Source organism: Podarcis muralis, chromosome 8 (assembly GCF_964188315.1).
Source record: "Podarcis muralis chromosome 8, rPodMur119.hap1.1, whole genome shotgun sequence".
In the NCBI taxonomy this organism is placed as follows: domain Eukaryota; kingdom Metazoa; phylum Chordata; class Lepidosauria; order Squamata; family Lacertidae; genus Podarcis; species Podarcis muralis.
The window spans coordinates 38,896,856-38,922,506 of NC_135662.1; the positions used below are offsets into that span (position 1 = coordinate 38,896,856).

The 25,651-nt window shown below is 38.9% G+C and overlaps 1 protein-coding gene across 5 annotated transcripts; it reads left to right on the forward strand.

Annotated features, from left to right (window-relative positions):
• The first annotated feature begins 974 nt into the window (after positions 1-974).
• On the forward strand, positions 975-23,684 carry TCEA1 (transcription elongation factor A1). Of its 5 annotated transcripts, none has more exons than XM_028736957.2 (11): positions 1,663-1,681; positions 4,222-4,299; positions 8,047-8,109; positions 10,259-10,364; positions 11,882-11,969; positions 14,863-15,011; positions 16,119-16,175; positions 17,178-17,332; positions 18,224-18,370; positions 21,709-21,780; positions 22,797-23,684. In XM_028736957.2, the coding sequence occupies exons 3-11, from the start codon at positions 8,083-8,085 to the stop codon at positions 22,803-22,805; spliced, it is 810 nt and encodes a 269-aa protein (XP_028592790.1). In that variant the 5' UTR covers positions 1,663-1,681; positions 4,222-4,299; positions 8,047-8,082; the 3' UTR covers positions 22,806-23,684. The 5 variants fall into 5 exon arrangements, with proteins under 5 accessions (XP_028592788.1, XP_028592787.1, XP_028592790.1 ...); XM_028736958.2 differs by lacking the exon at positions 1,663-1,681 and adding an exon at positions 1,892-2,139; XM_028736959.2 differs by lacking the exon at positions 1,663-1,681 and adding an exon at positions 1,893-2,044.
• Positions 23,685-25,651: the final 1,967 nt, after the last annotated feature.

Here is a 25,651-nt window from a genome sequence, read left to right on the forward strand (position 1 = left end):
AAGCAGGTGGTCTTTCAGATATTAGGGCTTTAAACACCAATGTGAGCATCTTGAATTGCACCTGGAAATGAAGGCAACCAGTGCAACTGTTTTAGAATGAATTAAATCAGACCTAAATGGAACCTCAGCCTGCAATCTGGCTGCTGCATTTTGGACCTACTGAAGTTTCTGCGTCATCTTCACTGCACTAATACAATCTGGAAGTTGGCAGAACATGGAGTACAGTGGCCAAATAATCTCCGTCCAAAAGGAATAATAGGTGGCAAACCAGCTGGAGCTGAAAAAGGCACGCCTAGTCACCAAAACCGTCTGAGCCTCCAGTGATAGTGATGAATCCAGGAGCACCCCAAAGTGGCAAACCTGCTTCTCCCATCCAGGGTGGTCTGCTAAAGGCTTAGTATTTATTTTTTAAACAATTATTTTTTAAGCAATAAAAGTTTGGGTAAAATAAAAATGTCAGTTGATGTCTGTGAGTAATAATAATGTAGACTTCAGAAATAACTATTGGTAAAAATGTTCCTGCAAGTATTTTGGCCCCAAGTCATTCTTGGACCTTTTAAGATACTGGTGCTAAATGATCCCATTTGGCTGCCCCAAAGTTAACAACCTGACAGCTGTACTCTGCAACAATTGCTAGGTCACCAGAGCACAGGCTACTTGTAACAAACTGTCTTAGTCTAAGAACAACTCTTATTCACTGCCCGGAAAGCCTTTGCTATGGTGTTCTGCATGCTTAGCACATGCTGAACAGCATAACAAAATTTTTAACTGACAAGAAATCCCTGCAGTAGTTAGAAAATGCTGCAAGGCAAGACATAAAGGTACAATATCCAGTAAATGCCGGGGGCGATATATATAAAAAATCGACTTTGAGCTGAAGAAACCTTCCCGCATCCCACACCGGCCCTCTTTTCGCTTACACGCCACCCACCCTCTGTGCCTTATACCTGGATAAGATCCCACCCCGATCAAGCACCATTAGGGCAACTCATAAGGCAAGGGATGCGTACACACCATGCAGTTTTACATCTGAAAGGTATTCCTCCCCCACACGCCCCCAAAATAAAAGCAATGGGAACTGTAGTTTCCTCCTCGCCGAGCTACAGTTCCCAGCGCCAATAGCAAACTGCAGCTCCCGAGATTCTTGGGGTGGTGTGTGCTTTAAATCTGCTTCTACGGTTCCTCCTCAGCCAGTCTCTCTTGATCCCAACTCTCTGATGGAGAAGCGACATTTTCTTCCAAGCGCAGCAGCAGCCGCCCCACAGCGTCCCTCTATTTCCGCTGGGCGGGCGCAGCTTTTGAGCTTCGGTGAAGCTCCACCTTCCCCTCCCCTCCATCGATGTTTTCGGCTTTCGCGAGCACCGCCTGGCTCTCTGCCTCGGCTTGATGAGCGCAGCCTGGCGCCGCGGCTGCCGAGCTGTCGCTTCTGGGTCAGGCCGGTTTATGTGCTGTGAGCGGCCCGGGCTGTGGGTTGGCGGCTCCATCTTTGCTGGCGCCGGAGTCACTGCGGAGCAGCAGCAGCCGAGGCAGCGTTAGGCATTCGCGGCGGCGGCGGCTGAACTTCGCTCCCCATCACCCGCGTCGTGGAGCGTAGGCGCCGCGGGCAGTCGCCATGAGCGCCGAGGATGAGATCATTCGCATCGCGAAGAAGATGGACAAGATGGTGCAGAAAAAGAACGCGGTGAGGCGATGAGCCGGGAGGGACCGAGTGCCGGTGTGTGTATGTGTGTGTGAGAGAGAGAACGAGAGCGAGCGAGCAAGCGGGGGGGGGGGGGGGGTTCCACCGAGCCCCTCGCGCGCTCGGCTTGAACGTCCGCTCGACCAATCAGCTGCGCCTCGCGCTCAGCTGGGCGCCCGCCTTTTTCTTTTTCTTTTTTCCTGAGGGGCGGCATATTTCGCGCGCGGATCCTCTTTTGCGAGGCCTCAACTGTCACCTTTCGGAATGTGGGTGGGGGAGAGGAAGGAAGCACCTCGCTTCGCCCTCGTGCCAGTGTGGCAGATGGAGCCGTTCCTCTGGGGGGCTCTCTCGACTGGTGACGACACCGTACGTCAAAACAAGGCACTTTCACGGGCGACGTTTCCTTGGGGAGCAACCGAATCCTTGCCCTCCAATGAACCGGCAGTCCAGGGACCCACGAAGTAAAGCCCTTGCCTGTGGTGTATTGTGGCACTGCACCGCCCCGTATTCTTGTGAAGGCTGGTAGCCATGGTATACTCGCTTAAAAATGTGGTGCAGGTTGTCAGAAGGGTGAACTCTTTCTCTTTTCACAGATCTGAGAAGAAAGGACGTTATGAGTTATGAGTCTCGTTTGTTTGTTGATTTAGTCATTCATTCATACACAGTAAATTTATCATACGAGTATTTATACTCTGCTTACTCACCTGAATTCTCCAGGCAGCTTGCAATATATTCGAAGCACAACAAAGCAGACAAGGCTACAATAGTTACTACAGCAGGGCAAAGGTGTATCTGTTTCCCATGCTTGCTCTCTGGTGTCCCATCAAATGCTGTTCTGGAACTGACGATTGAAGCAACCAGAGGTTATTTCCACACGCCCCAGGACTTATAGAATCGTAGAGTTGGCAGGGTCATCTAGTCCAACCCCCTGCAATGCAGAAATCTCAACTAGATCATAGACTCAGAATATGATTCCCTGGCCAGCTGCGACTGCCTCTCACAGACCTGGCCTTGATGTAGGAGGAGGTGCTGGGGGAGCAAAGATGTTAACATGCCACCTCCCCAATAGGTATATGTTTTCTGGGTATCTGTCACCACCTTTGATTCCATTTTCCAATGGGACAATAATTGCTAGTCTGCACTGGTTTTAACTGGCTTACGTGTCTTGTAAGTTTCAGCATCTTTTTGGAAATGTTTGCTAGATATCATGCCACGTGTTTATACCCTTGAGTGTGGTTGTGGGGGTGGTGGGGAAGCTTCAGTCCTATGTTTAAATAGGCAGTGAGATAAAACCATAAATAAATGACAGGATTCCACCTGAATATTAAACTAGGCTTTATTTTTGCTTTTTAACATTTCTGCATACAAGTCAGTTGATGAAGATGTGTCACTCAAAGTGTGTTCAATAAACTTGACCTTATATTTGTCATTTTAAAATGAAATTTCCATCAACATGATTCTCACTCTTAAAAACAGAGAACTGGAGCAGTTGTCCATAAAAGTTAAGTGAAACAGGTAGAAGTTCCCTGCTAATTTCATAGTAATAATGTCATGTGAGTTCAGGGGGGAGGCATTCCATCATCACTGAAAGTGGTCTATGCCTCCCTCAAACAAATATTAAAATTACAGCAGCTCCTTGGAATATCACAGTATTCTTGAGTGCACATGTATTTTAATATTTTTTTTGGCTGGTCATATTCAGAGAAGATAAGCCTCATTAGGCTTGGTGAAGATTCTTTGAGAGAGTTGTATATTTTTTCTGCAAATGGTAACCCTGGTCTGGCCAGTGTCATGTTTCCTATAGTAGTGAGTGGGGCTAAAAATGTGTTTGATTAAAAATGTAAGTATATAAAATGAGTTTTACTGTAAAACCTAAACCTTGCTGGTCTTCGGAACGAATAACTTGGTAAGCCTTACATCTAAATGTGCCTCTGTGCTACTGAGTAAAATTAATTTTATATGTAACCATTCCAGAAATTCTTCTATAGCTTTATTCTAAATATGGATTCAGTGTAGAACTATTAAGAAACATTGATATATTTGACTAGCTTTGATAATAATTTTGATTCAGATGGTATATTTTAGATGTCAACTTCATATATTTTTCTCTGCTTGGTGAATTATGCCTTCGGAATGCTACTTAATGCTTGATACAGGGGTGTGTTAAAGGCTTTGTTACTGATTATGTATGCCACATTCACTGAAAGAAAGTTATTTTAACTTGGTAAGTGAGTGCACAGTGATGTTGTAGGAACAGTCATGTGTTACGATTCTTATGGATTTGGGGTTGGATACCCTGGCCTCTTGTATTCTTCCAAGCCTCACAATGGGAGTTTCTTGCTGCTGACCCACACATCTCAAACCTACAGATTCAACAGGTTCAGGCCCAGTGTGTATTAAAATACTATTCCTTTAAAAAACCCCATATCAGCATGAACTGTATACTTGTGTTAAACTAAACCTTGCAAGTTATATTTCTGACTATCAATGCTTGTTCTGTAGTATAACCAGTGTAACAAATTACCTTATTGTGTAATGAATAGGTGCAAGTTGGCAGAGGTAATTTTGCACATATGGATTTTCAAAAATCGAGAGCAGTTGAGTAAGATTAGAGAAAAAAGGTAAGCAGTAGCTTTTCCTCTTATAAGGTATGGAGCCAGTATGTGTTAAACAACTTTCCATGTGCATTCAGCTGCAATCCTATACTCACGTATTTGGGAGTAAGCCGCATTTAGCTCTGTGAGACATGCGTTTGAGTAGACATGTATAGAATTGAAGTTACAAATCATTTGTACAAATTTATATCTAGCTGTAGCACCATACTTCTTAAATCCTTGAATATGGAACCTAATCTATAAAGACTGATTCTAAAAATAATTTTGAACTATTTTCGCCTCTGTTAGTTTTATGACAAATTTATTTCTTATACAAATTATATTGTTGTTCCTAAAACCTTCTTATAAATATTTGTCTAGCAAATACTGCAGTTCTTATACTGTACGCCGGCTCCCTCAGCCAGTAAAGCGAGATGAGCGCTGCAACCCCAGAGTCATCCGCGACTAGACCTAATGGTCAGGGGTCCCTTTACCTTTACCTTTAGGTCAGGTTTAGAACAGAACCACTGAAATGAATGGGACTTAAATTAGTCATGACTGACTTAAGCATTTTATTTCAAGCAGTCTTATTTAAAAGTGAGCATGTTTTCCATGTTGATTGGCTACAGTGGAGTGCTACTTGTGTAAAATGTTTTGGTTATAACACCCCCATCTTAATTTAGCATAGGAGTAAGGCCCACGCTATTCATTGGAATTTGATTATTAGTACGTTTGGGACTGTGGCAAAGAGCTACAATTTTTAAAAAAGTATTCTCAGATGTAAATCCTTCTGGTTTCTGGTTGAAATTTTAGATTCTGTTGATTTTAGAGGGGGGAAATCTATTCTGCCTTTGAATTTTCCTTTAACTTAAGACCGTCTTACTGTCTAGTTCTCTGAATGTTTACTAAGTTCTGAGTTCAACAGAGCTTGGTCTCAAATAAGTCTAGGAAGGTATTTCATAGACAAATATGAGCCCCGTCCCCAAGTGTGCTTAGCTCATGTCCTTATATACACTACCACCACCACGAAAGCTTATCTGGTAGAAAGCTTATCTGGTAGAAAGCTTATCTGGTAGAAAGCATAGGGCTTTCTCATTGGTGTGACCTGTCTTTTGGAATTGCCATATTCCCTGTTGGCATGCCCTTTCTAGGAACTTAACCAAGGTATTTGGAGAAAAAGGATTTTGGCTGCTGGACTGCAGTGATGAATTTGTGATGGACCTATTGAGTATTTGTAACATTGCTTTGGAATTGCTTTCATTTTTCACATAATGATCCCCCAAAGTGAAAGACAGGGTATATATTTCCTTAATCGCAGTACTGCTTCTTGCACTAAGTTTCCAGATGGGTGGGGTATAAATAATAATAAATAAATAAATATATGGCTTTGCCTTTATCGTTATTTAAGCAGCAAGGTAAAAGAGAATAGTTTCATGCACACTTTTTAGTTTGTTTGTCATGTTACTGCAAGTAACATTCCCTTACACAATCTTTCAAGTGGTATTTCAGAAGATAGTAGGTCAGGTTGAACAGTGAAAACTCCTGCTGTTTATTCAACAGAGGCTTTATTTACATTACACATTACACATTTTTATTTACATTATTTTACAGTTTTTGAGATCCCTTAGTGAAAGGCATTTCCATAGTATCATAAACACATGTTGAATACAGGAGGACAAAGCTACTACCAGGCTTGTATGGCTATAAGTCAGTAAACAACTCTTCCAAGTTTTTGACTGAAACAGGTGGAGTGATTTCTGCCTCTTACATCATCTAATACGGGTAGATTCCACAATTACAATGGAAGATAATACACTCTGCCCATTCTGGAGCTAATTTAGTTGTATTATGCTAAGTTTTGTATGTAAATTATTACAAATATCATAGGCAATAAGCTATAGCTGTAATTTGTTTTATTTGGTGTAGGACTTAAGATTCAGAGAGTCTAATTTGGAGGGTTCCTTTCTTTGATTGCATTTTAAGGGTGTCATTTATTTGTTTGATTAAATAAGTTATTTTACTAGAAATGATAGTATATATTTTTGTGACAAATTTGTTTTCACAGTTGTAAGCAGATGGATTAAAACTTCAAATATTTGATTATGTTTAGTTGCACAAATTCTAATAGGCTGAAAAGGGGGGGTATCTTTTTAAAGAACCTTAAAAAAATCGAGTTTTAGATGGATTTGTACCTATTTACCTGGGAGTAAGCCCCATTGAATTAAGCTTAAATCATTGGAAGACAAAAGTACTGTGGGTGGATGGTTCCTATGTCTGAGATACTGACTATTTTCCAGTTTTGGATGAGATTACTCTCCCCTGAAATAATATAGGTTTGGGTCTGTCTTTGTCTTTTGTGACTTGTGTAGCCTTAGTGACTAGGAACCCTTTTACTTGTTATGGCGGCTGCGCCAACTGTGACTGTTCTTGAACAGGAACAACCTGACAAGGGTGTTCATAACATCAATACTTGATCATTGTAATGTGCTCTGTGCGGTAGGACTATGCTTGTCCATGGTTTAGAAGCTCTGGCAGGTGCAGAATGCTGTATCTAGACTGTTGATGGGGACAGACTACTCTCAGCACATAACAAGAGCGCTTAAAAGCTTGCACTGGCTGCCCATATGTTACCCACCCAGGCTTTACAAGGCCTTTAAGTCCAGGATATCCTAAGGACTACCTGATCCCTTGTATCCCTGCTTGCTCACTGATGGGGGAGTCTCTGTTGGTGGTTCCCCATGGCTCTATTATACTTTCATTCGAGACCTCAGTTGCTAGGATGTCTCTGTTTTGTCAGGAGCCTGGCACTTCTTTATTACATACCTTTTACTTACTTTTAGTGGCCTTTCTCTTTAGATGGTGAATATTGAATCTCTTTATAAGGTTTCTAAAGAGAAGTAAGCTAGTAGCAGAGAGGTTAGTATAGTACAGTAAAGTGAATTGCAATCATAACTGTGCTTTGCTAATCATAACTGCTTTTAATCTGGTAATACAGATAACTGTTGCCTTTGGCTTGAGAGCCCAAATTAATTGATGTAAAAGTGGAACTTCCATTTGTTGAGCACATCTGGTTTAGGTGCAAATTGTACCATATAATGAAAAAACCTGATCTTACTGTGCTGTGTTCTTAAAATCTCATTTCAGTACTCTTGAGGGATTCTCCTGCAGTTAATTTCAAAATATTAATTTAAAATTACTAACTATATTAAATATAGGTAGAATCTAATATTCATATGATTGCTTTAGTAAAATATATTTTCTCACCTCCTACTCATTTTGAAAGTAAATTAATGTTTTAGCACTTAATAAAATTTGGAATAAACAATAACTATGTCATTAAAACTGGTGAAAATATAGTGGAACAATTAATCACAAGCTAAATTGTATTTGTCTTGGGAATGCCAAGTTAAAGTTTTGCTTAAGTGGGTTTTGTAATTAACTACAACCTAGAGGTACAGCAATGACCCTAATTCTGTGCAGGATTTGGTGGGAAGGTGTAGTTATTTAACAAGCATCCCAACAACTGCTTGCCTCACAAAAAAGTGTGCCTCCAACTCAAGATTGACTAGTCAGATTAAAGTTTGGAGAAGCCATCGGTTGCTCCTAGATGCTTCTTAAATAAATATCTAGGCTGATCTATCAGTGTTTAGGTTTATTATAAGTGTTTTCATATTGTGGAACTAGCATTGAATAAAACGGCTGTGTTTCATAGTAAATATTCTTTTAAGTATATGAGAATATGCATACTGAATCTTTTTACAATATATTTTACAGGCTGGGGCTCTTGACTTACTCAAAGAACTTAAGAATATGCCCATGACACTGGAGTTATTACAGGTATGTCTTTCCAATGTTGCAGTATCTCTTATATACATTTTATACCATAAACATATGGAAAGAAATTTTCCTTTGAAGCCCTGCCCTTACTTTCCCTGCATCTGACATCATGTATGATGTCAGGTGGAGGCTGCATGGGCATGTCTCCCCAAAACGGCCTCACAGAACAAATGGGGAGGCTTGGTCTGGGCCACGTTTGGCCTGAAGGTCAGAGGTTTTCCACCCCTGTTCTGTAGTCACTTTAGATTGTTGTTCCCATGGAAAGGAATGTGTTCCTGTAGAAGGGAATGTGCGTGTACGTTAGTGGAATTATTTTGCTGCTGCATATTTATGGCATATAAAAGGTACTTGAATCTCTATGACTGATTATCCCTGGGTATGTTACTCTTTAAATAGAAAGCTGAATATCAATATACATGCAATATACATGCATTCCAAATTGCCCTGATAAAAATTTATGGCAAACATATTAACACATCTTACGATAGAAATTCAGGACGTGAATTTTCTTTATTTAGCTGGCACCAGCCTGGGACAAACTTGCAAAAACCTTTCCTGCTGCATTGGAGGCAATTCTTCCTTGCCAGAGGCAAGCAGAAAAGAGGCTTTTAAAAGCATGTATAAGGAGACCTGTACATGTATGCAAGCTCACCATTACTAGACTTAATTTTTACTTTATTTGGTGTTGAACTTTGTTTATGCTTGAACTTGCTTTTAGAGTTGGAATAGGATTAAAATGGAACCAATTTAATAAGAGTTGCAGTCTGTAACAAATGCACATTATGCCTAGTTTGTTCAATTTTTATTCTCCCTCCCTCCCTCCCTCCCTCCCTCCCTCTCTCTGAACTGTAGATGGCAGTAGTACTCTTTTAACACTGCTTGACTGGAGTACTGTATAAGTGAAGCTGATTAATAAAATGTGATTAAAAAACAAAACCACAAGATAAATCTTGGTAGTCCTTAGGTTTTTTTTCTTTTTCCAATCCCATGGTTTTCAGATCAGTTAAGGCAAGCAGTTATAAGTGGAGAAAATATAATTTTTGAAAATTATAATGAAAGTTTATTTGTAACTTGTATCACTCAGTCATCTAGCCATGCTCACATTAAACCTGGAAGTTATGTTACAGAAGTCATGTTGGATTAAAAAATATATATTCAGTTGTTATGTAAAAGTATAGTAGTATAAAAAGTATTCATTGATAAGACTTAAAAGTGGTTTGTTAAACTATTTATCCCATAGTTTGAGGTCCTTGAAAAGAAAGATATTGTTTGTAATTTTGCATTGAAGAGGGACTTTATCCATATTCGGTGTGTGTATTTTCTTTGAAGGAAAAAGATTTCCTATGAGTTCATAACTCTTAGTGTGAAGACTTTGGCTCAAGTAGTTATAAAAATCTATAAATCATCTAGATCTATAAGGCTTTGCTAAGTTTAGAAATCACACTTAGCTTAGAAGGTATCTGACAGGATATGTTTGTGCTAGGTGTACTTAAAGCACTTGCCTAATGTATTGCTTTATAACAGATGCTGTTCTAGAACCATATTGTCAAGTTACTTATGATCAACCTGCCTCCATAATACTTAAAACTATCTCCATATTCAACAGGGATGTATGTACAATCTAAAACCAGCAGTTTCTGACAATTAGAAAACAATTTAAAAAACAATTTCAGATAAAACTCAGCTTCCATCAAGGCTTCCTCCTTGCAGTAAACCTGATTCTCTTAAAATAATTTCCCTCGAAGGCTAGCAGCAAGGAGTGCAAAACATGCAATTCTGCTGCTCTTAAAGGCATGCTTGTTAATTAACCAGGTAGTTGTTGAAGAGGATCTTAATTAAAGAGAGAGAGGGTGAAAGCCCTAGAGGCAAGAATATTAACTAACCTCCCTTGGATCTCAACACTGCAAACAGTACTTTAATGCCAGTTCTTGTATATGTGGAGAATTCTTAAATAGAAAAAATAGAATGTTTGGCTTTGGCTTAAAAAATAAATAAATTACTTTGGAAATCATTTGCTGTTTTTGCCCCATATCTGATGACTTCATGCAGTTTTGTATTCTCTCAATTGTATTTGAAATCCTTGTAGTGGTTCTAAATATCATTATATAAATACCTGCTTTTAAATGTTGATACTTGTGCTTGGTTTCAGTCTACAAGAATTGGAATGTCAGTGAATGCAATACGCAAGCAAAGCACAGATGAAGAAGTTACATCCTTAGCAAAATCTCTCATTAAGTCGTGGAAGAAGTTATTAGGTATAACTATGTTTTTTCCCCCTTCTACAACTTCCAGATTAATATACAGAACAATAGATTTCTGTCTGTTTCTGTCATTCTTGCAAAACCAACTAACTCTGATACATGAACCCTCCCTTCATTTTGAACTTCCTTTTGTCTTTTTAGTGGAGGACAGATATTTCCACTGCAATGGGGCAAGCAATACAAACAACCTGGCAACAAATTGGTTGTTCTGGGTGGGGGACATGGTTGTGGGTGGAATGTGGAGGCTGGATATTATTGAGAATGCTCTACAGTATCAGTGAGGTTTTCATTGGATAATTTGGAAAGATTGCACAATAGGAAAATAACACTATTATATCTATTTCTAGATATATATATATAGATATATATTAGCTTTCGTAGATTTTCACGGGTACAGGAATGCAGGTTTTGGTGTCCTCGGGTGTCTTCCCGTGTAAAAGTTGGGGTGTCTAGGCGACGTTTCGACGAGGTCTCACTCGTCATCTTCAGGCTGGTGCTTTCGGCTTCTTGTTACTGGAACAGAGCAGGATCTCAGTGTTTGAGTTCCTATAAATACTGTTGAGGAGGTGTGGCCTCTAATGTTCTGGGCAGAGAGGAAGTTCCCAGGCTAGTGTGCCTTTTCTTCTTTTGTTTCTTAATTACTTGAGGGATATCTTGAGTGATTTCTTGAGTTGTATCCTGAGTACCACTTAGGTGGGTCATTAGATATATATTAATGTATAGTTGCACATCAGACTGTTTTGTAGAAACCAATAGTGGATAGTTTGTAAAAAGCAGTTATTCCAAAAATAAATACATAAATTGAGGAATGTGAAAACAATTAAGAGCAGGCAAATTTCTTATATTATTTGCAAGATATATATATAACACATTGGTTATATCAATCAAAATATAAGTTTCTCACTAAAATTGTAGAGCACAAATTAAGAGTATATAAAATACGACCATTCAGCATCTTAAAAATAATCTAGATATAGAAGATATTTTCATGCTTCATTTACACTATAAATCTATAATTGTTCATCTAGATTATATAAAATACATGATTAAGATTACACTTTTCCTCTGAGTTGATGAAATAGGCTTATATACTACAGCCTTGTCTCAGAGTCTTCATTCTCTTCATATTCTTGTTCTGTCTTGGGTTAGGTCACTATATTATATGAATGTCATTGATCCTCTCTGTGCCCTCCACCCCATTACTGCAGGAATAGCAGCACCCATAGATTAGCACTGACAAACCTTCACAGTGGTTTGAGGTTTTGGCATTTGTGGGCCATCCAATAAAGTACATACTTACTCTTACAAGAAAGTACTTTACTGATATAGAAACTTTATTAAACTAACTACTATTTCTTTATTTTGGAACCTCGCTTTCTGTGCTTTAGGTGACTTAGCTTGTAGGGTAGTTGAATGAATTACTGAGATAATATATATTAAGTACTTACACTTTGCTCTATAAATGATACATATTGTCTGTGTATATATATATTTATAAATATATATTTCAGATGGACCAGCAAATGATAAGGATTCTGAAGAAAAGAAAAAAGAGGCAGCTTCTTCATCACAAAACAGCCCTGAAGCAAGAGAAGAAAGGTATGTCTTCCATCTTTGGTGTTGGTGGTAGAAAAGAAGCAGTTGGTCAGGGTCAGCATCTTCTGTGCTTATTCAAGGAAATGGACTGCCTTGCCTCCTAGTGAGCAGAGTGGTTGGGTTAAGTTAGAGCTCCTAAAAACCCAACCTTCATACATTTTTGGTTCTTGCATCCCCTTTCCACCTTCCCATCTTTGACTGGCACGTACTAGACAGGGAGCTCTGGAAACCATATGGTCACAAGGAGCACATTCCTAGGCTGGTGGTTTCCAGAGGAACTTTTACTGCAGGAAGTAGTGTCACCAATGAGCCACAGCTCTGCCACAGCTGCTGAGAATGCTGCAGCTACAGCAAAGGGCACCATGGTGCCACAGCAGGTTCATGTTTGTCCTGACTCCCTCCACTTTCATATCAGGCAGGTAGGGGACAAAGCATGACCATTCAGTCAGACACTCAAATGCCTGGAACATGAGCCTATCAGCAACATGCCTCACAACCAAGCAGTGTCAAGTGAGATGAAATGGGAAGGCCTAGAAGATCCCATCCTGCACATCATGTTTTTGGCACCAGACAGACAGGCGATGTGAAAAAGAGTGGGTGAGTACCTCACCACTCCTTTCCTGATCTCACTGGGAAGGGATCTTCTCCCCAGATTTATGAACTGAGTGAAGGTCTCCTAGGCAATCAAATGGTCTTATCCATCTGTCTCAGACAGAGCTTCTTATGCCTAGTCTAAAGTCAAATTCCCTTACAAAAGACAGGGGAAATAGACCCAGCTCCAGGGCAGGTTTAGACACATGCATTAGAGAGGCCATGTCACAATTCAGAAGTTCATCCTTGGAACTTTCCACTTTCACAGTGCACTCTTGGTGAGGGTGTCTGCATTAGCAACATTCCAGGGTAATTTTCTCATTAAAAATGTCTGTAAGACAACAACTATAATACATTTAGAAAGCATTATAAGATAAGTATTTGCAGACAGTCTTTGATAGGCGGGGTTGTGCAAAAAGTTATAGTACAGTAAGGTGCTGGTCTGCAAGAAAGATCATCCTGAAATACTATCACACTGTTACATCCCAGGGTTGAGGAATCCCCTCCAGGAACCAGAAGGAAAACAGAAATTTTCTTACCGGGACTTGCTCGTTTCTGGGACTCCCAAAGGGCATTCTACCCTTCTCTTTCTTTCAGGACCAGTACATGGAACTTTTCAGGGGTTCTGCCTCACTACACATATGAGAGTGGTGGAGAGTGCCTCTTGGGAAGTTTCCAATGCCCCCCTTTTGTTCTTTACCTTTTTATTGTAGTTTTATTGTCACTCAAGAGTATAGTTTATATTCTAGTAAGGAGTGGAGGGGTAGTGTTTTCTCTGGTCTGAGGGAGTAGAGCAAGCCTTCCCATGGAAAAGCAATTGAAGATGTTGACTCTGCCTGTTTGCTCCAGAAAGGGGGCCATCCTGGGGTTTAACAATGCTTTCTGGGAGTCTCAAATAACAGAAATTCATTGTGAGAGGGGGATTTGTTTCCCCATGTATTTTGCAGATGCATTTAATACTAGGGAAAGCAAAAATCCTGTGCCATATAGCAAAGGTTATGAACTGACTATAGGCCATTCTTCACCAAACTGATGTCCTCCAGATTGCATCAGTCCTAGCTAGTGTGGCCATGCTGGTTGGCACTGATGGGTGATGTAGCCCATAACATTTAGAGAGCACCAGGTAGGTAAGGGCTGCCACAGACCCTACCCTGTTTATACCTTAGTTTACTTCTTGCATTAGAATTACACAATATAATATATTGATATTTGACACAGCAACTCTGAAAACTGTGGGAGTTTGTATTGGAACACAGCTAATAATGTAGATTTTGTCTTGTGCTATAATTTTAAACAGCATAAATTCCAAAATGAATACATCTAGTCACTTTTCTGCTACTTGTGTGAGTGCAGTGGAGTCTAGCAATGTTCTTTGCAGTTATGTCAGCTATAATTTGTGTGTCTGTTTGGTGTCATTTTCTTTTCAGTAGGTCAAACTAGAACATCTCAGATGTTAGGTAGTACTGTCTTTCATTTTTATTTGTGACTTAACACAGCTGACATGGTAAATAACCAGTTGCTGCTGAAGCCCTCCTGCTGCACTCCTCTTCTAGCATGAGCAGGATCAACAAACCATAAGCCTTGGCCTACCATGACATCTGAACCAATACTAGTGATTGGGACGCCCAAATTGATATTTTCCTTCAAGTTGTGCTTTGGAGAGAAACAAACCATGAGCAATGATTTAAACTGATGCTAAGCCAAGGCTTGTGTTAGTTGCTTGTGCCAGGGAGGAGAGAAGCGGAAGTGAGTATACTAGCATACTGCTCATTCATGATAAGTCAAAACACAGCCATTACTTAACTTTTAACAAGGTTGATTGAGGCCTTAAAAAATAAGATTTTCTGTGGAACTCTGTCAAATGCCGCCTCTTATTTCTATTCAGATTAGAGTATAAAAATATGTAAGCCATTTCTAATATTTTGGCTTGCATATAATTAGTGCTAAAGGGTGATCGGTAATGAAACTGCCTTAATAATTGCTTTATGTAATACTGCATTTTTATTTTTATTTTATTTTATTGGTATCTGTACTTAGCTATGCCCCAACCTCTGTTTCATATTTTAGATGCAACTCTGTACAGTGATGCTTTTTATTATTTCCTTTGTTATTACTATTTACATTTTAATATTTAATATTTTTCCCCTTTCCTCTTTTTTCTCTTTATATTTTTCGCATATAATGAAAACAGCTTTAATCAATAAAAATACTTAAATAAAGAGAGAAAGAGAAACTGACCAATGACCAGTTACATTGCAGAAATACAATGAAACTATATTAAAAAAAAATATTTTTCTTTGTTTAGCAGTTGCAGCAGCAACTCAAGCAGTAAGAAAGAAGAAGCTAATGCTTCCTCAGAATCATTTATTACCTCCTTTCCTCGAGCTCCAAGCACATCAGATTCTGTACGGATGAAATGCCGAGAAATGTTAGCGGCGGCTCTCAAAACAGGAGGTAAGGATTGCACTACCACCTTTGCAGGTCATCCTGCTTGACATTTCCTCTCTAGTGTTACTTGCAATTGTAGTTGCAAGGCTATTTTGCAGTGTGAGTGGTGAAGTAGTTTTTTGATAGATGACTATAACTAACCCCTAGTATATATGTCCATTGGAAGCAAGTAATGCTCTTTGTGACAAGCCTTCATATAATACTGTATTCTTCTCAGAGAGCCTTCTTTGATTGCTGTGGTTTCACCCTGTGTTAGGAATGCTTAATTCTGAAGTTTTATGAGTTGGGTCTAGAGATCCACCCACAGAAAGGAGATGGGGAAAGAGTAATTTTTTTGCCTCTCCCTGCCAGACTCCAGAACCCCCTGAAACCACCTGGGAATTTTTATTAATAGGTTGGGCTATGATGGAGGAGACAGAGGAAAAGGGAGAAATCACAGAAGAGCAGGCAGAGGCATTTTCTCAGAGCTGGAGGCTTTTGGGGGATAGGCTGTTGGGGTTGGCAGGGCAAGGAGGGGTGGGAAAGTCCCCCTTCACTCATCTTCTTCTGCAGACTGATCTCATAGGTGATCCAAAGCTTCTCTTCACAAGCTGAAGTTGCATTCAGCTACAGAAGGACTGTTTCTAATGGAAGTGTTGCACAAGAAAATATATTATAAGCAGGATCCTATCAAGGAAGGCTGCTCAAACACTTGACAACAAAGGAGTGAAGTTTTCTAGTTGGGAAGATTAAAGAGAATCTGAATAAATTTTGTTTTCACTCAAGGATATTGGACAGATGAGCATGTATGATCTGCTTTTTGGAGGGAGAGCATCTGAGGACCTAGAGAGGTGTAGAGGTTGCTAAATTTAAAATTAAGAAGTCACCAGGTCCAATTAACAACCTGAGAGTTGTTCATTAACTCAAATAAGAGTTCACAAAATGGCTGATGTGAATGCAGCATCACAAAGCATCTCTTGTCGCACTTACTGTGTTAGACAGTAGGCACAAAGATGGGACAAAAGAATCACATTAAGTGTTCTAGAAGAAATTTTGATAAAGGGTGCTAGAGAAATGTGTTGAATAAATGTTTTAATACATATTAATAGTCATACAACTCACTTTCTCTTTCAGATGATTATATTGCTATTGGTGCTGATGAGGAAGAGCTGGGTTCTCAGATTGAAGAAGATATCCTTATCTGTCCAATCAGTTTTTTACCATCTATTTTGGTTCACTAGGCTGATGCTAACTCTTAGCTTCCTTTTAAAATATTTTGTGACTTTTGTGCTCCACAGGTGCCTCTGATTGTTTGTGATTGTCTTTATTGTTAATTGATAATTAATAATTCTTTTTATGAACCACCTCAAATGCAGAAGGCAATATAGTTAGCCAACTCCTATGTCAGTTTTTATACTATTGAGTAAAACCCTGCTGGAACAATGACCTCTCCTTTTTAATTTTACAAATTATTATATAAAGCCTAAAGATAATACAGCATAAAAAATGAACATATTAAAATGAAATTTTATATATGATACTTAATAAATGCCAAATGGCATGTGTTCTCGGCACTGGCAAAAGGAAAAATAGATACATTAAAAACACTATAAGGTGCACAAAAACAAATACGCAAACATTAAGCAATTATAAAATGCTGCTAAAGCCGATTATCAAGCAGCAAACAAGAGAATAGCAACACATAAAAAACTAAAGGAATGCAGAATTAACTCAAGAAATTTAAAATAATTGCTGTTAAAAACCTTAAGAGGTATGAGAGATCAGAAAGGATTTTGCCTGCTACTAAATAACATTAATTAGGTGCCAGGCAGGGCATTCCATAGTTGTGACTTCGTAAAGGGTGCAGTTTGCCAAGCACTCGCCTTCTGCAAATTTCATTCATTTCAGTGAAGCAGCTGTACAGAAACATCCTTCGAACCTTTGCCTAGTATCTGCAGATTTGTGGTAAATTTTGCTGTGCTAAGATTACACTCCTGGACTAAGATTATATTCGCCATGTGGTCTAATATTCATCTTCAGTCTCAGCAGGCCAGTATTGTATTTTTAGAAAGCTGTTGTCAGTTCAAAGAAAAGAACAGATGTAGATGTAGGGCTAGCTTCGGTGAAATGTTCATAAAAGAATGGAGTGCAGTGTTGTGCTATTCCTAAGTGTTGTCCTTAACTCATAAGCACCTATATTTCAAGAACTAAAAAATACAGACATGAAATACAAAAATAGGGTACGCAGCAGGATAGCAAATCTTAAGGACACTAAGAATCCTAATCTAAGGAAAAATGTTTTATGTGGGAATATACCTCCTGACAGGTTTGCTAAAATGACAGCAGAGGTAAGTAGCTCATTCTTTGATTTTCATGGTTAAGATTTGAGTGTAATTCCATTCAACTAAGAGCTGGATATTTTGGAAACAATATACTTTGATGTACTAAAAATGTTAGCAGCAAACAGTGCTGTTTGAATACAAAACCTTAGCAATACTGTCTGCATGTTGGGATTGAAGCAAAGGAACGTTGTCTTTTATGTGTGGCTTGTCTTCCGGAAAGCATTAATGTAAAAGTATGTTTTTAGTTCTCTCCAAATGGGTTAAATCCTCCCTGAAGTAGTAAGATCCACTAGCAACTACCTGTGTGCAGTCTGGATTAAATTCATTGTTGTTAGCCGCCCTTAGCCCGGCTTCGGCTGGGGAGGGCGGGATATAAATAAAATATTTATTTATTTATTTATTTATTTATTTATTATTATTATTATTATTATTATTATTATTATTATTATTATTATTATCTGTCCCCCCTAATCCACCCTCTAACAGCAGCTAAGCACTTGCTCAGACGTACCATGTTTCTTTATGGATTTTTTAAAGATGAAGAATGAGGTTGGATGCCATCTGCATAACAATGGCACCATTCCAAAATTATACACTATCGGTCCTAGCAACTGCATATTGGTGCCCCCAAAACATGGGAGGCAAAATGGAATCTTGTGATCTTGTGCAACATATAGGCTAATTCTTATGGAGCTGAGCACTCCAGATGGGGCACAGGGAGCCAAAAATTGCCTCCCTCCTTTCTTATAGCAGATTCCTTCCATCAGCAGACAGACACTGTTGGATACCACACACTACACAATAACTAACCTTTAATTTGTATTTGAAAGTTGTAAGTACAAAAAATAATAAAAATCAAAGCCTATTTCATCATCTCTCTGTGTATCCTTACCACAGGAGATGGCAAGTGATGAACTGAAAGAGATGAGAAAAAATCTTACCAAAGAAGCCATAAGAGAGCATCAAATGGCTAAAACAGGAGGAACTCCGACCGATCTCTTTACATGTGGCAAATGTAAAAAGAAGAATTGTACTTACACCCAGGTATGGCAAGTGATATTCTCCAACATTTAGCCTTCATAGCCTCACCACATTCACCATCAACAGGACTTGCTTATGAAAGATTCCCTATCTGAGCAGTGAAAGCAGTGCCGATTGTGGTTAGACAGTGGAGGCTGTGTATGTACTTGGGTAAATAACAACATGAGTGAGTCAAGGTTTGAATGGACTTGAGAGCATCCAATTGTTTTGGAGTAACAGCAGTAAATCTAGATATTTTGGTTGTAGCCATAAATGTATAAGTGTTTACACGTGGTACTTTTGTTATCCTTACAAATTATTAATTTTTTTAGATCTTATTGAAATAGTTAAATAGTAGAAGCAGCTAAGGCTCCTCATAATCTGCTGTCAGGATTTTTTAATTTTTTTTGGTAGAAATGTGTGACTCAGAGTGTCTGTTGTCTGGTGCTTCAGTTTTACTGGAACTGGCTTACTTAATTTTTAAAGTATAAATGGTTGAGATATTATGGATATGTGGAGCTGCCTGGGCCTTGGAGTATGAAGTGCTGTTCACATTAAGATGGAATATGAATAGTAGAATCCTTGGGGCTAGTTTGTGGGTGGGTAGCTGAATACATCAAGTAGCTGAGGGAAGTAGAAATCAGTCAAGGTAAGCAAGAGGGTATTATTTTAGGTAGAGACGCTCACTGTGCCTTAGTTGCTTGCTATGCATTAGGCTTTTTCATCTTCCCCTTACCCATCCACCTCCTTTGCTCTCAAAAGCTGCTTGAAAATTGTTGGTCCCTCTAAAACAAGGATAGGACATATTGTGCAGATGTTGTTAGACTGCACTTCCTTTCAGTTCTCACCATTGGCCAGACTTCCATAATTTTTGGCATCAATTTTTTGTTGAGTGCATCTCTGGGGGTGAGGTCAAACCACAGCATTAACAGCACCAAAATGACCTCTCCGGGGCACAAGCTTGGGCAGTGTATATGGAGGTCCTGGGCTGTCCAGACAAGAAGACACCTCTTGCGGCCTCACTGATTTGGTCCAAAGGAAGGCAGAGCAATACATTTGGCACCAGCTGGGCTGCAGGAGTTACCGGAAGGAGGCATACTAGGTGCCATCCAACCATCTTAGAGACTCCACTCTTGATTTGTGTAGGGTTTACTCCTTAGCCCTTTCTTCTCCTCAAGATATCGCATGAGGCAGTGGAGGTTTAGGATCAGAATTTTCCTTCTACTAGATGGGCTACCTTTCCAGGATGACAGCACATGCAGAAACCGTCTTCTTGACCATTGGACCCACTATTGGTCTCCTCTGCTCAATCTGCCGGAGCCTGTCATGCATGCAGGGGAAATCCCTAACTCACCAAGGGTTTGAGACCCATTGGCTACCCTCACCTGGTTTAGCCGGCCAGTCAAAGCCATTCCCGGGATGTGGCTACTGTTGCATGCTGGCAGCTTTTAGGAGCCAGAGGTGAGAGCTGAGTGCATGGTGGGGACCAAAGGTGGAGAAAGTGATTCTTTTAGAGAGGCTTAGTATTTCTGATATTAAATTTTAGGAGTGGAGTTTATATATTCTGTAAAAACCTGCCTTGTCCTACTACCACCACAGCAATCCCTCAGATATATGCTGATGATGTGCAATCAAAGCCAGTTGGACTGACACAGCCCCCAAGGCTAGAGATGTAAAATTTCTGGAAATTTTGAAGCCATGAGGGGGGGAAACGTCCCCCCCCCCCGTTTCCCCCCCAGGAAAAATAGAAATTTTGGAAAAATGGGAAAGTTCAGTATGGAGTAGTTTTACAAACTGTGTGAAATACAGTGTATATAAAAGTATTATGCTTGAAATAAAACAGGTAACCATCCCATCCCCCTTTTCCTCAAAAGCAACAACAACAAAAAAAAGCAAGAAACCACCAACATGAAAAATAATCAGATTTACCCCTTAGCACCAACAGCAAATAAAGTTAAGGTCCACCTCAATATTTAAGCTCCACAGAATGTCTACCCCTTGAGTAATGCTTAAAAAAAAGAAAAGAAAAGAAACAGAAGATACAACCTATACATGCAGTTTATTCTATTTCATTTTCTGAACTACTGCTATCATTTTCCATTTTTTCTTCCTCTTCCTTTTCGTCATTTTTCTCATGGACTTCTAAAAAATGGCTTGGGGAAGAAAAGGGGGAAAAACCCTGCCCCCTCCCCCAATTTTTCAAGGTTTTTCCCAGGCCTTCCCATCTCTACTTGAGGGCAGCCGGGGCAAAGCATAAGGCAATTTTTTTGCATGCCAGGCTCAGAAGTAACCAGCATCCGGTTACTGGATAGTATGTTGCACTAAGGCTCAAACTGTTTGAAAGGAAAAGGAGTGTGTGTGTCTGTGTTTTTAATTGAATTTGTTATTATATATTATAAACCGCATGATGGTAAGAGAGCTTCTAAACAGTTTACAAAAATATACAACAGAACATTAAAATGATTGATAAAACACAGTTAAAAGCAGGTATTTAAGAGTATTCAAATGATGATGAAAGTCAGCAGTGGTTAAAAGGAAGTAAATCGCATGCAGCTTCTATGTGTTCAGATGGGCTGGCCCTAACAAAAATTTTCTGAGCAGTTGCCGGAAAGAGTATAGTGAGAACACCTGCCTGGTGTCAGTTGGCAGGGAGCTCCAAAGTGTGAGGGCTGGAAGGCCTGGAAGAAAAACAGAAAAGTGGGGGGGGGGGCAGGTTTTTCCCCAAAGCCGTTTTTCTCAGGAAAAATTGGGGGGAAAAGTGTGTGGAATATTCAAACTATATCAAACTATTCTTTTCAGCTTTGGAAAAAACCGGAAAAAAATGGTGTCCCCCCCCCCCCCATTTTTCCGGGGTTTTTTTCCAGGCCTTCCCATTTCTACCTAAGGCTGGGGTATACTATAGCATACCGTTTTTGCTTCTTGTTCTTTCAGTGGCCCTTTAGCTCGTTACTCCTCCACCTACACTGGGGCAAATAAGATGTGTCACTCAAGAGGAGCTTCTGCAAGAAAACAGTGCCATCTGCTTCCAGCTATCAAAAGATGAATAGAGGGTGGGAAATTATATATTAGGGCACTGAGTAGAAGAAGAGAATGACAAATGGAGTGGGTGAGAAAAGAGATGGGCAAAGAAGTTGAAGAGGGAGATTGTCCCTCTATTCCACCCTCTTAATCTTTACTCACAGGTAAATATTGGGTTAAAAATGAGAATTGGACTGTGATCTTAACGCACATACAGAAAGTAAGCCGTATTGAACACAGTGAGTCTGGTTTCCAAATAAATATGCAGAAGCAGTAATGCATAAACAAATTGTGTAGCATAATATTAGTCAGTTTATGTTTGGAGTTATTTTCTCCCCTTTTAGGTTCAAACTCGAAGTGCTGATGAACCTATGACAACATTTGTTGTGTGTAATGAATGTGGAAACAGATGGAAGGTAAAAAAAAAAGTCTTGTTTGTTTTGTTTATGTAACAATTTCTGTTATATTACCTGGTTTTTGAAAGAACTGTGTTTGTCTCATTCTGGGTATGTGTCTTTATTTATGAGCTAACAGTGTTGCATTCTAGATGTAAAAAGAGAGAGGCTTGAGATGCCAATCCATTGCCCAGTCATATGGTCTCAGTGGCCTCACTGGCCTCTGTTGGAAAAGGGATGCTGAAATCTGTAATAAAATGGCCACCAGGTGGGGTAGGACTGTAGAAGGGGGCCTATATTAACTCAGAAATCATCCCGTGCCCTGGGCAACATTGAATTGCTAATAATAATAATAATAATAATAATAATAATAATAATAATTATACCCCGCCCATCTGGCTGGGTTTCCCCAGCCAATCTGGGCAGTTTCCAACCGAATATCAAAAACAATACAGCATCAAACATTTAAAACTTCCCTAAACAGGACTGCCTACCTCTGCTTGAGAGGTAAAGAGGCACCCTGGTAGAGAGAACAGCAGAAAGCTAGAAATGAGAGTCTGATCTTATACATGTTTACTGAGAAGTCCCATTGGTTTCAATAGGACTTACTCTCAAGTAAGTTTGAAGCTGCATCTCAAGTTTGTTCACTCAGAAGTAAGTTGCACTGCTTTGGTGGGATTTCATATGGATTGGGAAGGAATGTACACACCCCATGTTTTATGCTTTCACCCCACCCCCCTGTATTTTTTACTAGCTTAACTTTTCAAGTTAGATGGGTGGAAGTGACACACGCACCATTGGAACATCAGCACAATCTGTAGGGTTTTTTCACATATAACACCCTAGCAATTAGGGTTTTCATGTACTTTCTGCTGATCAGTGTTGACACTTTGGGGGTGGAAATGGGTGAATGAAAGTTCTGCTACCATGCTTGCGAAGAATGTGAACAAAATGTAGGATCTTCATTTGCTTTCTCTCACTGGTGATATTATAACTCATATGCATATAACTCATAAATATTTCTTTTATTTTGACAGTTCTGCTAGAAGAAGAAATTCTTGAAATCTGGACCAGTATGAAAGAGGATTTTATAATTAGCTTTAAGAACTAGGTCAAGCATCTAGATTCCTGCAAAAGTTTTTCGCTTTCCTTTTCCTTTCATGCAGACATCTCTGAAGTTAAATTTTGGATTTTGACACAGCCATCCTGTAGTTAATAGTCTGTAGAGCCAGGAAGCTCAATTGTATGGTGTAATTTCGATACCCTCCCCCCACCCCATTTTTATAAGCAAGTCTACATTAAACTTTTATCAACGACATTTGGGTAACTGCTTTTTTCTTAACTTCGTGAACAAAGAGTTGTATATCTCTGCATTTGGCATATCCAGCTGATTTTTTCTTTCTTGTAGAATAAAATTCATATTTAATAGTACATTCCTTTTTAACCATTTTGGTGTGTTAGATCAAATAGTTTTGCTTTATACTCTCATAATAAACTATAATTTGTGTGGGTGACTAGACTGCATAAACCATTTTTTCAGTGGCCCTCAATTCTTCATTGAAAAATCTGATTATTTGTAACATACAAATACCTCCTATTAGATAATCAAACTTTTTATGTTTTTGAAACTTGCATTGCTCTGTCCAGTTTAATGTGCAGTCTTGAAGCATGTGCTTTATTATATTGTATTTAGTTCTAGAGAAATTCCTTAATGGTTGATTTGAACTTACTGTTTAGTTTCATTTTTATATTCTATAAATGAACAAAGATGCTCTGTAGTATGCTGCCTACCTGAAGATGTAAAGCTAATCTTTACAAATTTATAGTGGTATTAGTTCTTGTGAACTCTTAATGACCAGCTCTTTTTACATGTAGAGTTGCTGATTTCTTAGACCTGAGGTCAAAAATAAAACTATGGTTTTTCACCACCTGTTTGGGTGGCATTTTGTTAGAATATTTCTCTGATCTTTAGGGAAATACTGAAAAGCAAAGTTCTTACAATCATTTATATTACTAAACATGGCTTCAGAAGATAAAAAACTGACATGGAATGGATAACTGAAGATTTTTCATTTTCATATTCACAATAAGAGCAACATGACAAACTTTGACTTCATTTACTGCAGAATTCATTTTTTGGGTACTATTCCATGTTGCCATGTTGACTGAAGAGAACAGGATACTCAAGTAATCAAAAGTAACATTTCTCAGTAGCAAAACTCATTAACTTGCTCATTTGACATATGTTTATTATATACATGGTGCTAATTTCTGTCTCATTTTTATATCACTTAAAGTCTTAATTCTAAATATAAGCACACTCTCCTCAGATTGTTAATTTTATTTTGGTGACTCCTTTTTGATGCCAAATTATAACTGTGCTTTAAACATTTTTAAAATCTAATTTTGAGTCAGAATTCTAATTGTTCAAACAAGTAACCTATATTGATCCATGTGAGAAATTGCATGTGTAGCTTTTATAGCAGCATCTCTAATAGCTGAAAAGACTCATCTGACTATTCATCATAAGAAACTATTTCTCTTCAGCTGAACTGCTGGATAAACTTGAAGATCTTTCTTAATAATGACTGGCTACTAGGTTAAAGATTAGGAACATTCATGGTGGGTAAGGGACAAGCTCCATGTTCAAAGATAGTATACCTCTGATAAACATTGGTTTGTCCCCAATATCTGATTATCTTTGTTATGTCCTGTGTGCTGTGTGTGTGTGTGTGTGTGTGTGTGTGTGTGTGTGTCTCAGCATATACATGTTTGGTCTAATTCAGTCCCTGTATGTGTATGCCTGCAATGCAGGGGGGTGGACTAGATGATCCTCAGGGCCCCTTCCAACTCTATAATTCTATGATTTACTAAAGAAATTCATGTAGTTTATGTTCTTAAAGCTCCAACTGTATGCCATTGTTTCCTGTCTTGCTTCCTGGGCCTACAGTTATTTAAAGATCAGCTGGCTTTGGACAGCAGTGTATATCTCAATTATGCAGTATGTCTCAATGAGAATCTGAAAATCCATTTATCTTTAAATTCCATTCTGTAGGTACAAAAGAAGCTTTTACAAGGGTCTAATTGGTAAAAATGATCTTCTCAATTAGATACTTTGAAACAAGAGCTCCCAAAATTTCGTAGAAATAGCTTTGTTCCATGCATACTAAACACAGGTATAAAAATGTGGATAAACCTTGTTAGCTACAAAATCTTGTCTGAAGCGACTCAGGTCAGTGTTTAAATACAGCTTGCATAATGCCATTACTAGTGTTGGTGATTTGAATAAAATGTACCCAAATGTGCTGGTTTGCAAATAAAAACAAATGCTAAAATGTGAATACTATTACACTATTAATGTGAAGATTTCATTTGTAGTGACAGAATATACTAATTCAAGTAATAAAGAGGAGGATGGGATGCCAAATGTTGTAAACATGAGTAAACTTGCTGATATCTATAAAACATATTGATCCATAACTAACGTTTCTAGCAGACTGGGAAACAGTGGGAAGCTTAATCAAGCTGCAAAAATTGTGTCCTAAATTTCCTCCGTTGGAGCTTTTTCTTCTTGGAACTTGAGATGTTTTGATATACAGTACAACAATAACAATTTTAAAGCATTTTGTAAACAGTGCTCTCTACAGATTTATTTAGCTGCTTTGTAGTTTTTGCTAATGAAGCCAAAAAATTAAAGGGCAGTGAATGTAAGCACCTGAGGTCAGGATCAATTGACTGTCCTAGTTGGAGGTGTCCATACAATTTTAATATTGTATAATGAAAAGAATAGGTGTAGAAATGTTCTGCTGAAGTTATTGGTGTATATAAAGGGCAGACCTCTAACTGATAATGTCAAGGGACTAGAATGCTGCAAGTTGCTAATGGGTGTCCT

Coding starts and splice junctions, on each gene's coding strand:
- TCEA1 (XM_028736954.2), top strand. CDS start 1,613: ATGAGCGCCGAGGATGAGATCATTCGCATCGCGAAGAAGATGGACAAG. Junction 11,970..14,862: donor CCTGAAGCAAGAGAAGAAAG/GTATGTCTTCCA, acceptor TTCTTTGTTTAG/CAGTTGCAGCAGCAACTCAA. Junction 16,176..17,177: donor GGGTTCTCAGATTGAAGAAG/ATATCCTTATCT, acceptor ACTCATAAGCAC/CTATATTTCAAGAACTAAAA.